Below are 17,433 nucleotides of genomic sequence, written 5' to 3'. Positions count from 1 at the left end.
TGAGGCTGATATTCCTCATATCCATTGAGGATAATATTTTCAATTTATTAGATAATATTTGTCCTTTTTCTAAACTCTAGCACCAGTTTCAGACTGTTGCAGATCACTAAACAGTTTATATTTAGATTATTTGGGTGAAGCCCACCTGTGGATCGGTGATAATTGCCTTGCTCTTGTTTCTTTGTGTCTTCAGTGTCCATGCTTGAAATTCACTATTCCAGGTGAACTTTTTTTTCCATGAAAGATAAACATAAATGCAGATAAACAAACAAAAGTCTCCTTACTTTTTCATGGTTTAAGACTACAGTATTTAAGAAGATTACAATTACAATAAGCAAAAAATAACAGAAACAGGTGTGGAATGCTCATTTCTAAAACACCAGGAGTTCTATTTCATTTGTGTCATCTGAACGTCTCCGCTGCATCTAACTTTTTCTTTTTCTCTCATCCCCATAGGAATACTATGACAAAGGAGATTACATTATTAGAGAGGGCGAGGAAGGAAGTACCTTTTTCATTTTAGCAAAAGGAAAGGTAACTATTAGTTAAAGCTCACTTAAAGTAAATCAAAGAATCATATCAAATCTGTTGGCCATAAACGCAGCAGTGTTCTGCATTGCAGCCTAAGTCCTCTGTCTGCAGTGAGCAGTTAAAGAACCTTCTGCTCAGAAGAGTCCTGGGCAAGTGGCGGGGGCAATCTGAGCACTGGCTTTGGGCCCACAGGAGACTTGTCTTGGGTTCCAGCTGATGTATTAATTTCTTAGTGACCTTAGTCAGGTCACTTGGATTTCTTTGGATGTCGTTTCATTGTGTATAAAATGACTGGATTATTTCTAATAATCCAATGAGTGTGTGATTCTCAGCCCAGGGGTCTAAGATCAAGGGCTGGAACATTTCCCCATCCTACTGATAGGACAAACAGCAGGTGGAATAGAATGAACTAGACAATTGAGGACAGTATGATCAGGCATCAAGCTGTAGAATATGGCTCAGCACTTCAGTTCGTACACAGTTGCTCAAGTTGATTTAGATGCTGATGAAAATTTTACGCTAATATAGACAACAAATCTTTTTTCTTAACTAGATGTTGAGTGGATAACATGTTGCTGGTTATTCCCAGCTTGACTCTTTACAATGTTCCTCAGAGACAGAAAGCATTTGTGGAATATTAATGGCAAGGATAAAATCTTGAGCACCTGTGTCTATAAACTGTCAGATTTTCACAAATGCTCTTTCTTCCATGGAAGAGTTTATCATCAGAGAATCAGACACTGCCCTTTATAAACTGGTTTGTGGTTGAACTTTGAACTGGGCCCCCAGTGACGGAAAAAACTTTTTTGACATAATAGTTTCAGAAACTCTTCAACACTCAGAACCACTTTTTCTCATTTCTCCTCAACCTGGACCTCATATTTTGAAAGAATTCTGGTTAATAAACAAATTGCATTTATCATTTAAAAAATTTTAAATTTATTGTGATTTCCATAAGTGCTAACCAGAATTTCTAATCAGAATGATGCAGTCCTTCTTACCATGTTGAACTGGAATAATGCTAGCCACAAAAAGGAATATTGAAGTTTTTGTTTGGCTCTGCTATGGGGGTTCTTGAACCTTCCTGGGCTGTGGATCACATTGGGACTGTCATGAAAGTTGTGGATCCTCCTCCATATCCACATTTTATATTCAGTTTTAGAGGGTACACAGGAATCAATAAGTCAGTCATGGACATGAGATTTAGAAGTCTTGATACTCAGTCTTATTCTTTTTTTTTTTTTTGCGGTACGCGGGCCTCTCACTGTTGTGGCCTCTCCTGCTGCGGAGCACAGGCTCCAGACGTGCAGGCTCAGCGGCCATGGCTCATGGGCCCAGCCGCTCCACGGCATGTGGGATCCTCCCGGACTGGGGCACGAACCCGTGTCCCCTGCATCGGTAGGCGGACTCTCAACCACTGCGCCACCAGGGAAGCCCTCAGTCTTATTCTTGATTGATTTGTCAACTCCATTTAGCTTTTTGAAAAAATGAAATTCCCACAGGACCATTATTATTTGCTTTGAGCATCCTTAGGAAGGAATAACTGGATTCATGTAAAAAATTATAACTTTGAGTGGTGAGGTTTGGATGGAGAAGCTTCCTCTTATAAAAGGTGGATTGTGTTCAATCACAGGATTTTCTAGTCCATCCAAATGAGGTGACTATAGTTAGATTGTCATAACTACTGCAAAATTAAAGCAAAGGCTTTAATTTTTCCTTATTGAGGCAAGTTTATACAGAACGGGAGGGTCTGGTTGAATGGGTATGTGTTCAGATTTTCCTTATTTTCTTCTCTCTCTCTCTCTTCTTAAATTATTTGACATCATTTAGGTAAAAGTCACCCAGAGTACTGAGGGCCATGATCAACCACAACTGATAAAAACTCTGCAGAAAGGAGAATATTTTGGAGAAAAAGCTCTTATCAGGTGAATCCATGAATTTATATTCCATACTTAGATAATTCTTTGGTTGTTTTGCATGTGCACCTCCCCATTGAGAGTTGTCAAACTGAGCTACCAAATTAATGGCAGCCATTATCCAGGAAATAAACAAAAATTTTAAACTGAATTCTAAAAAATTCATTGTTAAGCAGGAAATAAGTATACTAATTTTGCACGGGAAATAATTTTAGAAAGTCTTAAGTCTGCTAGTGAAAATAAAATTGGTGTTCTCTTAGAATTTTTAGTTTAAAAGAGAAAGAAATTAAAGACATGAAATTTTAAATTTTCCCATAAGAATGAGTTTTTATATTTTCAAGGTTTGAAATATTGTCCTGTTTCACCCTTTAAGAAATGATCAAATAATGACTTTACATATTTTTTGTGTTTTTAAATCATTATGTCAAAGGTAATATTTTCTTAAGAATTTTTATTGGCTCATTTTGCAAGCTTTAGAAACAACTCAAAATGGTGTATTTGACATTTCTACCTGAACCTTAGGCCTTTTGAGATATGAGTTTAGTTACTGTTGATCTAAGTTATGGAAGAAACATTTGTAAAGATTAATCAAATTGCTCAGGAGACACTATGTGCTTCCTGGAACTCAGAAAACAACTTCAAGTCTGAAAAAAATTTTACTTATATATAAGTAACTTTATAAAAATTCAAGTTAGAATTTTGAGCAACACACTCTTTTTTGGAGTTACATATGTTTTTAAATGAATACTTGAAATTAATTAAGAAAGAACTTAAAATTTATGTTATTACTAAATGCTTTTTATTTCATATTTATGCTTATAAAAATGAGTAGTGTGTCTGCTCATTTTTCTTCCCTTTTAATTTTTGTCTGTGAAGCCCTAGTTCTGCTGATTTACATGTCAGGATTACATTCAGTACAGAACAAAGAAAAAGTGTTCATATATTACCTGAAGACAAATTTGATTCTTTAAAAATCATAAAGCTCTTATTTTTTAAAGAAAATTAAACTACTTAATCCTAGTAAGTTAAGTTATGGTTATTTTGTAAACAATTTAAAAATTGAATTTAAAGACAAGTTGAATTTTTATTTCCCATTTTCTAGCTGGTAATCAACTTATTTCAATAACAGGGAAATTGTCCTCTTTTGTTTGCTTATTTGTGACAGAATATGAATTTGTTGACGTAAAGCAATCATGTAATACCATTATTCAAGACTTCAATGTATTTGTTCTTAACATTAACATTATTTTTCTCATACCTTCAAGCAAAACTATTAAAGTTTGAAAGTGCAGAGAAATTATTTATAAATACACTATAGACTCAAAATAGCTCTGGAAAGGAAATATGCTGTCTGGTTATGCTGGATCTGAAATAATTTGTGCTCTATGTTGCAACCAGCCAATTACAGTGTTTTCCCATGAGAAACATGGGGATTTATATTTAATAAAGACACAACTCCCCAAAGCATTTACAATGTAAAGCTAAAATCAATGAGGAGGAGAGTTGGATACAAATATTTTTCCATTTTTGTGCATTTTTATGCTATCACTTTTTAGGGCCACTGACTGTGGCTCAATGTTCCTTATATTCTGTGTATTTTCCATGTATTTCCATTAAATAGTCCCAGGAGTTCTTTCAGCATTTTATGTGCAAAAATAAATCTGTGGCACTTACACAGTTATTATGAAAGAAACAGATGTGTATTTGTAAACATCTAATACTTGTACAGTGTTTGCAGAGAATATTCCTAGTCAAAATCATGACACTGACAAGTGAAAGGGATGCCATACCTCTTTTTTTTTTAACTAACAAAGCAAATAGTTTACCCATATCCAAGATCATATCATATAGATATCTACACACATGCAAGTTGAGTGTAAACTACCCAGCTCCCAACTCAAAAGCATATCAAGCTGAAATGTTTCACCTGTGTCTTCTAGCAAGGATCCTGTAAACTTGGGAGGGACTGTGGGTTATGTCAGAAGGTTTCTGGATGCCAGCTATGTGGATGGGGGACCTCTCTGGAATGAGAGATGGGCTGCCAGGGTTTTCCCTGTCCCATCGCTGAAGGAAGATGAAAGAACTATACTTTTTGTGATGCTGGTTTTTGTTGTTGTTGTTGTTGTTGTTGTTTTCTTGCGGTACGCGGGCCTCTCACTGTTGTGGCCTCTCCCATTGTGGAGCACAGGCTCCGGACGCGCAGGCTCAGTGGCCATGGCTCACGGGCCCAGCCGCTCCGCAGCACGTGGGATCTTCCTGGACCGGGGCACGAACCCATGTCCCCTGCATCGGCAGGCGGCCTCTCAACCACTGCGCCACCAGGGAAGCCTGTGATGCTGTTTTTGATGAAGTTGCTTAGAGCAGTCTTAATATGATTGCTGCTCCAAGTTACCTTAAATAAATCTCAGAGCACTGAGTACCATATGGATGTACCTTCTTTTCAAGGTCTTTAGTTTGTAACTAATAGAGGGAGACAACTAACATAAACAAAGGTCTCTAAAGAAATACTTTACCTGGTGCTTGACCCATTGGTATTCATTAGGTAATTAAATTTACCATCATTAGATCATATGCTATAATTCATTGTATCTAAGGGGATTATTGTGAGATGCACTATTATATTATGTACCCCTAAGAAAGACGGTGCTATTAATTACACTGTGACTCATCGTCAATTGTAAGGCATGCTCTGATTTCAGAGATTTTAATGGAAAATGTACATCTTAGACTATGAAATGAAAGGTTTTAGTATTTCTTTAGTTCACTGGGTGATATGACACTAACAACACTTTCTTTAGGTTTTATTCCTGACTGGTTTGTTAGAAGTTAATTACTTCAATGTTTTTCTTATAAATTTCTTTGATCAGTTCATTCCAATTTTGGCTGCTTATTAATTAGCAGTTCCTGTTTGGTCAAAGTAGGGCTATCTTATTTGGGCTAACACAGAGCGCAGAATGAAATTCCATGCACAGTTTTACTCACTGATTCCTTTACATTCTCAGTGCATTTAGCTTCTTCTCCTCTGTATTCCTTGTGTGCATGCCCTTTATTAGGACACATTTCAAATCCTTTTTTGGGGAAGGGGTAGAGAATAAATTATGATTTTAAAAAAGAGCATAATCTTTGGAAGGTTTAAGTGACAGTGTTTCATACCAGTAGCAGATTTCCCTAATAAAAATGGATGTTTAATTTCTCACTAGAAAATTGACTTTCCTGTTTTTATCTGCAGTGAAGATGTCAGATCAGCTAATATTATTGCTGAAGAAAATGATGTTTCATGCCTGGTTATAGATCGTGAGTGAGTATACTGATGTTGTCGGAGAATGCAGGCTACTGCCACCTTTGAAGACTTGGCCTTCTGTTACTACAAGGGCCCATCTGTCTTCCCTTTCATCATCACTTGGAAACGCTGGCCAATCCTCAGCTGCGAGTACATTCTATTAAAATTCATGGGAAGGAACTGGGCCTTCTGATCTGAATCTGTCTGCGGCAGTGGCAGATGCTGGCAGGCTAAATATTTTGTGTGCAGAGTTTGTACATAAATATCAGCAATAGACTGGTTTAAATTCTGCATCTTACAGAGAAATAAGCTTATTACTCTCATGGATTTTTCCCCATACAATGTAGTGAACAATTTCATAATTTATTGCTAAAATGCTCTAAGCCATCAAAAACCTCTCTCAAAATATAAAACGTTCATTAGCTAGATGTATTTCCAGAGAAGTTTTAATTTAATGTTTTTAGTAATTTGCAAAAGATGTGTGTCAATATTAATCTCTAAATGTCTGAGGTTATTTTTCAGAATATTTCATTTTGTGTCCTTAACTCACTTCAAATCAAATTTGAATCTGACTCCTTGGATCTCTCATTAATCAGTTGAATATTTATTGACTATCTAGATATAAAAAAGGAAATTCAAATATACCAAAACTAGGCCACTGTCTGACAAAACCCATGTATAGTCAAAAGAAATAGGGCATACTCATATGAAATATTAACAAAAAATAATAAAATGACAATAGGTATCACAAGAGTATGTAGATGATTGCTAATTGAACACAACATTTATTGAACATAGAATCATAGAGATTTAGAGCAGGAAAGAACTTTGGAATATTTTACAAAATCTTTTTATTATGGAAAATTTAATACATATTAAAAAATAGGATGATATTATGGACCCCATCATGCAAGCTCAAGAATTATCAATTAAAACCTTATCTATACCACTTTGCCATCCTCCCCCTGCCTTCTACACACTATTTTCAAGCAAATTCCAAACATAAAATTATTTCATTTATGAATTTTAGTAGTATCTCTAAAAGCTAAGTATTATTTCTAATACATGACCACAATAACATAACATGCCTAAAATGTTACCAATTCTTTCTTTCTTTATTATTTTTTAATTGAGGTATAATTGACACATAATATTATATTAGTGTCAGGTGTACAACATAATGATCCAATATATGTATACATTGCAAAATGATCACTACAATAAGTCTAGTTAGCATCCATCACCACACATAGGACAATAATTCTTAGTATCACTTTGAGTTACTTTAATCTTTCCCTTACAGATAAAAAAAGTAAGTCCAGGTCAGTTAAAGAATTGCCCCAACAGTGTCATCTGTGAAGGAACAGGGGCTCCTGCCCAGGTCTTCTCATGCCTTTCAGCAGTCTTTCCACCATGCCATATGGTTCCCATAGCATGTGTTCAGAAGGGAAGCAATCACAATACTGTGAAGTGGGGAAAGTTTTACTTTATTTTTTAAGTGTGGAAATGGGGCTTAAAATTCACAGGAGTTTTCTAGGCAAAGAGGAAATGTGGAAGTCTCTCCAGGTGAGGTAAACCTTAAAAACAAAGGCATAGGGCTAGGAAGTGCAAAGCATGTTCAGATGAAAGTAATCTTTGGTGTCATCTCTCAAATGGAAAATATATTAATATGGTATTGCCCTGACAATGCATTGTTTTGTATATGAGTTCCTTAAAAATATATGCATGCACTAAATAGCATTGGCGGTGTGGTAAGATCTTATAAATTGCTCCAAAATGCAAGGACTAAAAACAGGATAGAAAGGAAGAACTCCTCCCCCTTTTCTTTATTATAATCACATAACCAAATATTTATACAATATCTCATGGATTCATAATCCATGTATAGGATGCAATGGTTTTTATAGAGTTTATAAATTATTTGGAAGTTTATAATTTTAAAATGCTTAATTTACATGTGCATAGTTGAGATTCTTATAACATAGAGAGTACTGTCCTGTTAGACACAATGAGACATTAAAAGTTACATGAATTTATTCTGTGCATAAGAGAAACTGAATATCAGGTATGACTGGGTTGACCTACATCCTGGATTTCCTGGGACAGTTCTGGTTATTCCAACATGTTTATGATTGACACTCCCCTTCAGTCTGGAAAACATTCAGTTTGGATGTTAAATTATATGATCATCGTAGCTATCACTTATAAAGCTCGATTAAGATCCTGTAATAATTCTCCCATAGCACCCTTACATCATTGTTCACACTTTATTTGATTGCTTTATTTAACATCTGTCTTCTCACTCTTCTGTTTCTTCATGAGGACAGAAACATTTACTTTGTTCACTGCTGTCGCTGTGCCAGCATTAGACATAGTCCTTGGCATAACAGGAAGCGATCCAGATGTTGGCTGAATAAAGGGCACCATCCTTGCAATGAAATATAGTCGCTGAAAGCCTATGGCTCTTTATTTCTTCTTTCCTAATTCATAATTTTAAAAATGCATATTTGAATGTTACAGCTAGAATGTTGTAGCCATTTAAACTTTAGTTTGTGGAGAATTTCTATAGACCTGTGACACCAGTGTCACATTTAAAAAATAAAATTTGTTTACAACAATACTTCAATTAGTTTCATAGCAAGCAAGATAATGGTGATATGTAGAATAAATAAAATCAATGGGATAGGGAGGGTGAGAGGGAGATGCAAGAGCGAGGGGATATGGGGATATATGTATACCTATAGCTGATTCACTTTGTTATACAGCAGAAACTAACACAACATTGTAAAGCAATTATACTCCAATAAAGATGTTAAAAAATAAATAAATAAAAACAAAAAAAAAGAGACCAAAAAAAAATGCAAAGTACAAGAAGTATTTCCTTTTACTTGAAAATTTCAACCACTGGGAATTTGAAATTTCATGGCAATACTCTTTTGTTTCTCACTACTGTACAGTCAGCAAAGCCGGTCCACGGAGCAGGGCAGAAATGAGTGCAGAGTAGATCTGAAGGGGGAAATGGAAAATACCCAGCACAGTGCATAAGATGTACTTAATAATGTAAGTGTAGGTTGGTGGTCAGTTAAATGTGGGTAGAGGTCTTCAGGGCTAGGCAGGCAGTAAGTGGCAACAGTACACTAATGAGGTGAACTCTGGTTTATTAGTTTCAGTTTTAGGTGTTTTGAGGTAAATTTTCATTCCTTTCATTTCTTTATGTCCAGGAGCCTAAGATTTACTGAGGTGATTAAAGCATGGTTTCTAGAAGGATACTGTTTTGTAGTAGGGAAGAGAACTACCCTGAAAATCACGAATCCAGGTAGATTGTCAAGTGTGGGGTGCGGGAAGCACTGGAAGGATAATCCAGAAAATAGGTTTGTTTGGTGAGGAAGGGGATTATTTTTTTCTCATGGGCAGTGCCCTGTGTAAGAATTCCCAGAGACAAGGGACTGGGGACAGGCAGATTAGATGGGACACTTAACAAACCTATGCTCCGTGAGGGTGAGGGAGGTAAGGGGAAGATGCTGGCTGAGCCTCAGGGAACTACTAAGTTAAGGTAAACAATTTGGATTTAATTATGAAGGAATGTGAAATGAGTAGTATTATCTAGGGACAAAGAAGAGATAAAATGTATCCTTGACTTTAAAAATCAATAGCTTAATTAATTTGGTTAAGCAAAGTTAGAAAAATCTGGAACCCATGTAACCTGTTGATTCAGTAAACAGATCATGTAGCCTATTTCCTTTTCACTGTCTTCTTTAAAAAAACAAACAAACAAAAACAAACAAACAAAAAAACAATATTGATAAACCTGAACCACAAGGGGGAAAATTACAGAAATGGTGTCTCTTCTCATTGATAGCCTCTTTGCTTTCAGAAACTCAAAGGGTCAATTATATAGCTTCCAATAACTATTCTACATGTGACAGCAATTTTAATGTAACATAAATTATTGAAAATCAATTTGCAAAGCTGTGAATAACCATACAAATAGTCTTTTATGAGCTTAAGAAGAATGGCAAGTTGCAATGGTAACTCTCAGCGCTGAGCTTTTTATTTTCTCTTATTTTATTCATTTAGAACATTCAACCAAACAGTCGGGACTTTTGAAGAACTCCAAAAATACCTTGAAGGGTATGTGGCAAACCTGAACCGTGATGATGAAAAAAGACATGCGAAGTAAGTGGAGGAATATTTTCCTAAGCCGGATGTGACTTCTGGCAGTTGATAAAGAAGGGGACTGAAGGGTGTGATTTGCTGTGGCGTAACTTTTAGTGTGTTGCCATTAGAAAATTTGGGGGAGTTCTTTTAAATTGTTCTTCCCCAAAGAGGATACCATTTGCCTGGTATCCTCTACCAGGATAATAATAGTATGGCTATTATTTTAGTCAATAAATAGTTTCTTATTTTCAGTGATGGGTAGTAATGTTAGGCAGAAATTTCCTGATAGGGAACCTTGGGAAAGGGATTCTTTACATTGACTGGTGACTTAGTTCAAAAGGACATTAATTCAGAAAGGAAGGCTCTCTTGCCCATGGAAATCAAACAGGAATACCAAGGCATAGCATAGCCCATTCATTCTGATTCCAGGTAAAGAGCTAGGGCTAGAGTCTGGGTTATTTCAAAATATAAGGGAGCTATTGCCCATGGTCTTGTGTGTTGGGTTCTAAATGTAGTAATACTGATGAAAATGTTTTTTTTTGTTGTTGTTTAATAGAAGCAATACTTTGTAAAATTAAAATTATTTGAAAATCCTTTGCGAAAACATTTTGTAAAATGAATACTTAAGCATATATTCACCAGATAGTACCATTAAAATTGAAGAGCTGAAAGTTCTAGAAGACTGACCTTTGAGTTAAATTAGAGCATTCAGTCAGGACTGCATAAGTTTGTTTTTTTTTCTTGCAGGGAGTAACTTGCAGTTTTTATGCCAAAGGCCTTTGTAGTAAGAACAATTTATAAATATGTAACCCAGAACAGTAAACTCTAATTAAAAGAGAATTGAGTATTTCCAAGTAACAATGCTTAGACATAAAATATGAACTGTATTTTTCATGTTTCACAAAGCAGTTATTCTGGTTCAGCCAGAGAACTCTTCAAGATCTAACAAAAATAGCAAAATATGGCAAAGATTCTCAGTGTGGAATCCTCCTGTATGTGCAACAAAGGAAATGGCTCTCTTTTCTGGTTTTATTTCCTCTCACTGATTCTTTGTTTTTTAAACAGCTTTATTGAGATGTATTTCAAATACCACACAATTCACCTGTTTTTACCTCTCATTGATTCAGTTTGACTTTTGTCTATTTTTTATTGCGTGTGAGTATATCTGTTTTTATTTGTATAGTCTATTGTTTTTCTCCCCAGATGTAACTGAATCTGACCCTATAAAAGTTGAGATAAGCTCTGTGGTAACTATGGGCAGTAATTACTGGCAGAAATAAGACTGTTGTAAGGGTGGAATTTATGTGTGCCGTGACCCCTGCTTGCCCAAGGGAGTGTATGTAAAGTTTCTCTTATCTCCTACAGGAGATCCATGTCTAGCTGGAAGCTGTCCAAAGCACTCTCTTTGGAGATGATTCAGCTGAAGGAGAAAGTGGCCAGATTTTCCTCATCATCCCCATTCCAGAACCTTGAGATTATCGCAACACTGGGCGTTGGTGGGTTCGGAAGAGTTGAGCTTGTAAGGGGTTTACGTTTCAAGCATCTGAGAGAAGCCTTTTGACTTTTTTTTGTTTTGTATTCCAGTGTATTTCGGAGGAATATATGCATTGTTATTGCTGTCTAAACATTGCTTTGAACAGAAATTGAGAAAGTACACTTTTCACTCTTTATGTTGTGTAATAGCAAGTCTGTGCTAGTAACTTATAACAATATAGCTGCTATTTCAAGCCTCTTACACCACATCCTTTTGTGATTTTTTTTTTCTTGAGGGCAGTTATTGGAGAATGTACCAGTAACCATACCCAAAGGCTACAAAACATAAAATGTGTTTCCTAACAGCAAAATGTATGTATACATACGTTCAAGATGCATTAACTATATGCTAAAGCAAAGAAGAATGTGTCCAGTGAAAGTGTCATAGAAATGAAATCTTTAATATCATAGCTTCATTTCTTAAACAACTCCCCTGCCATGTCTGTATTTGGCTTTCATTATTCTATTTTTGGGTTGCCAAATTTTCTATCCAAAAAAAATAAAAGCTGATGCAAGGAGATGTTTGAAGAGCAGCCTTCGGTAGTTCTGGTCAGGACAGCTGGGGACTCATGGCCTGATTTCGGCTGCATCTTCCATATCACCACCGCTCTGAGCTTTATAATCAGCTTCCAAAGAGTAGCAGAGCGGTGCTGTCAGATCAAGTGCTCTGAGGAAATGGTAGAATGGAGATCTGTGACCTTACTGGGTAGAGATGGCTCTGAACCCTTGGCAATTACCAAGCCCTTCTTTGCCCAGCAGATTTGTAACAATTCACTGTACATTAACCTTGGGAACTATGCTGACACTTCCATCTGCTGGGTGGCCTGGGTGTGAGCAGATCTGAAATGCTTCCAGGAGACTCTGGGTAGTACACTTTACAGCCAGTCAATACTTGGGTAAGGGGGGAAGAAACAATTTCTTAATAGGCCAAAGAGTATGTGTAGTGTTCCTTCTGCCATATGGAGAGATAAGGGAGAGATCCATCTGCTGTATTTTTCATCAAAATCTTGGCAAAAGGATTGAATTAACAATGCTGAGGTTTCCTTTTTATATAGTTAGATAATAATAATTGAAACAATAATTCCACCATTGATTTAAAAGTCATAGGCAGCACTAATGGCAACTGTGAACAAAATGTGGGGTGCAACCATTTCTGCACAGTTTCATTACTTGTCAAATATAGGCTGCTAGTGGAGTTTTAAAAGTCTAACTGAATGCTTATTAAATTTTAAAAATTTCCTTTTAAGGGACAATCCTGTTTGTCCATCTAGAGCATGAACTCCAACAGAGCTTTCTGCACTGATGGAAATGTTCAGTATCTGTGTGTCCAGTAGGGTGCCACTGGCTATATGTGGCTGGAGAGCTTTTGGATCACGCAACTGAGGAACTGAATTTTTAATTTTAATCAATTTAAAATTAATAACCTTATGCGACTAGTGGCTATTATGTTGGATCGTGCAGATATGAATCTTGATTTAATATGCTTTGTTTTGAAACTCAAAGTAGTGACTATTAAGAAAGAACGATTTTTGGCAATTCTGGCCAAAGTTTTTCATGTCACATACTCAAAACTGAAGAGATTTCTAAACATTCAATCTTCTAACTAGAGTATTTTTCTTGTTTCAATACAAGCATTCTAGAGCCATGTTCCAGATACGTGAACTCTTTTGGAAATTACAGTGAAAAGGAAGTGGGTACACCTGGATAAAATTCAGTTCCCGGAGGGATAAGTGGTTAAAAGCTTACATGCTATTTAAATGTGAAAGAATTCGAACTCTCATTAGTTAACATGTCCCTAGATATTGCAAATCTTTCCTAGTAGTTCATTTTGAGGGCTTGTTCTCTTCTTCCCTAGGTTAAGGTAAAAAATGAGAATGTTGCTTTTGCAATGAAGTGTATAAGGAAAAAGCACATAGTTGACACGAAACAGCAGGAGCACGTCTACGCAGAAAAGAGGATCCTGGAAGAGCTGTGCTCCCCCTTCATCGTGAAGTAAGCGAGCGTTTCGCTCCCAGAACTTAGCATCTTAGGCTCTCCTTTTGAGTGTTTCCATGCAAGAGGACAGAGGAGGAAGAGGAGGCCCCGCTCTGAATTCTCCAGCCCAGTCACAGCGATGACACATAAAATGTTAGAAGTTTCAGATCTGAAGTCAAGAGTCCAGATTTTTTTATTCTTGGATAAATCTCAGGAAAGCGTATGGGGTGTATGTGTGTGTGTGTGTGTGTGAATATAAAATTATTGTGGCAATAATTTGAACTGCTTATTGAATTCAGACCCAATGCAGAATTTGGGAAGCAAGAATTCTTTCAGAACCCCTTAGGGGATGTGCTGCTGTTGAATTTCGACAAGAAGTGGCATCTGGACATATTTAGGTTGTTGAGGAGCTGGTCCTAGCGGTGCCTAGATGCCAGAAGATCCACCGCCTTTACAGTTACTGCTTTCTTTAGCTATCACCAGAGTTTGCAAGAGAAATGTATTATTCTAGGCCATGGCTCTCTTGTGAATTCATGGGTTAGTGGTGTAGGCCAGTTAAGGCATATTTTTTCCTACCTGTCTTAATGCTCCTGGAGTGTAGCTTTAGAGATTTCTGGGTGATGTAAAGTGCCTCTATAATGAGTAGCATCTATGCTTTTTGATCAAAATGCCTTGAGAGAGTCTCTCTGCCCATCCATATTCTCAGACCCATTTGTTTTCAAGATAAAAAATGTCTGAACCCATGCAATGCCGGCAATAGAGTCATCCAATTATCTTTGTCTGACTTTGTGCCCCTCCCCGCTTTTTAATCAGTAATTCATTAAAAACTATCATGAGCAGCTTCAGGGCATGGATTAGGTTTTATTCATTTTCTCATTTCCAGCTCTTTGTAAAGTATCTGGCATAGAGTAGGGCAATAATAATATTAAGAATAAACATTAATGGCAGCACTTATTGTTGAGAAAGTAACATGTGCCAGGCAGTTTTCTAAGCAAAAATTTAAAAATATCTTATATATACTGTATATAATATATTTATTTAAAATATGTTGTATTTATATTATAATTTATATTTATTTTATATTATATTTATATTGTATATAAAATAAATTAATACATGTAATCAATAATATGTAATCAACATGTAATGAAATGAATATATGTATCTGTTATGATCCTCATAATAAAACAGGTAACTGTTATGATTGTCCTCATTGAACAAAAACAATGAGAAAACTGAGGTTGCTTAGCTAATAAACGGCCAATTAGGGATTCAAGCCTAGGCAGCTGGATCCAGAGCCCACACTGAACCACTTACTAGATTACTTCTGCTGTCTGTGTGTGATATGGCTGCTCTGCTGTCTGCATTAGCCTGGGCGTGGTGCTAGGGAGATGAGGACATCTCTTGAGTAAGACCCAGAAACTGCTTTCATCCAATGTTGAAATATGCCCAGATCCCACATCTGGACTGAGGCTTTCATTCCTCCAGCTTCTGGGAGTCTTGCCAGCTGGGGACTCTAGCTCATTCCCTCTCCAGCCGTTGATCTAAGGTGAAGAGAACCACATGGCCCAAGACCATACTGTTTCTCCAGGTACATCCTGCATCCAGTGATGGCAGAGCTCCTTGAAGCTGAGGCTTTTGTAAAATTAGGTCACAGCCCAACTATCCCTCTGCCCAAGTCTGCTTCCTTCCTCCCCCGTGGGTGTTGGTCCCAAGAGCATTCCCCACTAAACTTGCTGCTTACAGATTTCTGTCTCAGAGTCTATTTCCTGAGACCAACTAGAGGACATAAGACATGGGCATGAATAAGTGTTACACAAGGCAGATCTTAAAGGAGACTATGCAGAGGTCTCTTTGGGGAGGAAGGAAAGGCCATATCTAGTGGGTGGGTTAATGAACTGCTTTTTCAGGAAGGAAGACCCTGAGCTTGGCCTTGAGGGATGGATAACACTTTTACATTGAAACTGAGATTAAGAATTCAGTCTGTGGGTAGCGGGAGAGGAGTCCAAGTAAAGGGGTCAACAGGGGCACAAGTAAGGGAGGAAGAAAGATCAGAGTGTTCAGGGAGCAGCCTGCTGTAGCCGGAGGGTGTTTGGAAGGAGATGAGGACCATCTTCCAAAGTGTTATTGATGATGCTCTTAAGCAACTTGGAAGACATTTTAAAACTGGATTTCTAATAATAACTGTGCTTTTCTTTATCTTCACAGATTATATCGCACTTTCAAGGACAATAAGTATGTGTACATGCTTCTGGAGGCCTGCTTAGGTGGGGAGCTATGGAGTATATTAAGAGACAGGTAATGAAAAAGAATAATAAACAATAACTTTTGTCTCCTGTGTCATCTAAAAGATGCTATGTTCATGATCTTCTAAAGAGGCATGAAGAAAGTTATTAAGAAATGAGTCTAAGAACGTATTATCATGATAAAAAAGTAGTAATAGTGATATTTTCTTAGCTAACATTATAATCATGTAATAGGCACCCTGTAAAGCAGTTATTGTCATTCTCATATTAGGGATTAAAGAAGCCCAGGCTTAGAGTGTGAACCATCCATGCCACATGGTTAGTATGAGGCAGAGTAAGTATAAACCCAGATGTTACTAATTCTGAATCTTGAGAAGAGAGATGATGAAAGGGGTGGAGAGTGGTGAAGCCCGGACTGAAAGGCAGAGTGAAATGTCTGCAAAGATTCAGTTTTACAAAAGGGGTTATTTCCACACAATCAAAACCACAGGTATTTACTAAGCTCAACCTACTACAGGGCTCCATAGTAGACAGTGTGGGAGTTTTCTAAACAAAGTAAACTGTTCTAACCCCTCAAAGTATAACGTTTTCCTCCAATGAATTTAGATTTTATTTTGGGAGATAATGTAATGTGCAATTCTAAAACATTTCATTATTTAACGTGAAAACTAAATATGACAAAGAAGTTGGCAGTTTGTAACTAAATGTCCAATGAGTGTTGTGGATAGTGAGCTTGGAGAAGAGGAAAGATAGAAAAATATGATGGCCAAGGAAGGACTTGAGCTAAACTCTAAAGATAAAATTTGGAAAGGCAGAGAGGAAGGTGAACCGCAGGAAAGTTAGGATAGGATTAAGTGTCTTAACTTGCTGAGTAAGAGCAGAATTTGAATAGAGGACAAGGGCAGCAGAAAAGGAGATGGGAAGATGGCTTTGCATTAGGCTGTGGAAGTTAATGCCGGGCCAAACATTTAGACAGCATTCCCTGGCTTAGTGGTTCTCAGCCCTGGCTTCACGTCACAGTCTCATGGGGAGCTTTTACAAAGTAAAAATGCTGGGCCCTAATGCCAAAGGCTTTGATTTGGTTCAGCTGCAATGGGTCCAGAAAATGATTTTTAACTGCCTTTCAGGCAATTCTAATGTGCATTCATGGTCAAGAATCACTGACCTAGGTAATAAGAGACTTTTGAGCATCTGAGTAGAGATTCATGTGTTGTACTAGGAACATATGGTTGGATGGATCTGAATAGGGGAAACCTGGAAGTGTTGAGGAAACTTGCATGATACCTGCAGAAGCATTTGTGTCTTCCATCTTTGCTTTCATAGGCAAATCTTTTTAGAAAATATAAATCTATTTAGAGGTGGGAGTTCCTACTCTAGTGTTAGGCAATTTACCTGATCCATAAAACAGTCTTGTTAAGTCAGTAGTAAACCCATTTTACAGATATGAATCTGAGGCTCAGAACAGCCGAACAACTTGCCTAAGGACGCAGTGAGTGGAAGAAGAAGGAGTCAAAACCAGTTTCTCTCATTCCAAAGCCACAGCCTTCTATTATACCATGCAGCAAATCACCACCACATTTTAATAATTCAGTATGTAAACCTACACACAGTGCTGACACAGGGCAACTCTAATATCATCAAGGTGCACTAAATAGGAAAGAGTTATGACCCCGTTTCTACATGGGTTATTGTTACAAGCTATACAAACAGGAAACGAAAATGATCACTTGAGTCATTTTTAGTCAAGCAATCAAATGGAGAAGTATGGTTCAAGCACTCCATTGAAATAGTTTTC

At 37.0% G+C, this 17,433-nt stretch overlaps 1 protein-coding gene across 2 annotated transcripts in view; it reads left to right on the top strand.

The window, feature by feature from the left end:
- Positions 1-17,433, top strand: part of PRKG2 (protein kinase cGMP-dependent 2) — a gene marked incomplete at its 5' end in the record, with an annotated part of 91,116 nt that overhangs the window by 38,918 nt on the left and 34,765 nt on the right. Inside the window, 7 exons of one of the 2 annotated variants that reach the window (XM_081239170.1) lie at positions 457-534; positions 2,362-2,456; positions 5,677-5,745; positions 9,805-9,903; positions 11,251-11,404; positions 13,274-13,410; positions 15,601-15,690. In XM_081239170.1, the coding sequence (XP_081095296.1) occupies positions 457-534; positions 2,362-2,456; positions 5,677-5,745; positions 9,805-9,903; positions 11,251-11,404; positions 13,274-13,410; positions 15,601-15,690 (722 nt within the window). The remainder of the gene's footprint in view (positions 1-456; positions 535-2,361; positions 2,457-5,676; positions 5,746-9,804; positions 9,904-11,250; positions 11,405-13,273; positions 13,411-15,600; positions 15,691-17,433) is intronic. The other variant, XM_081239169.1, reaches the window with a different exon arrangement.

Source organism: Mesoplodon bidens (assembly GCF_964165515.1).
Source record: "Mesoplodon bidens genome assembly, chromosome: 1".
Classification (NCBI taxonomy): Eukaryota; Metazoa; Chordata; class Mammalia; order Artiodactyla; family Ziphiidae; genus Mesoplodon; species Mesoplodon bidens.
Note: the sequence above shows the minus strand (reverse complement) of the source record. Positions and strands in the feature narration are given on the sequence as shown.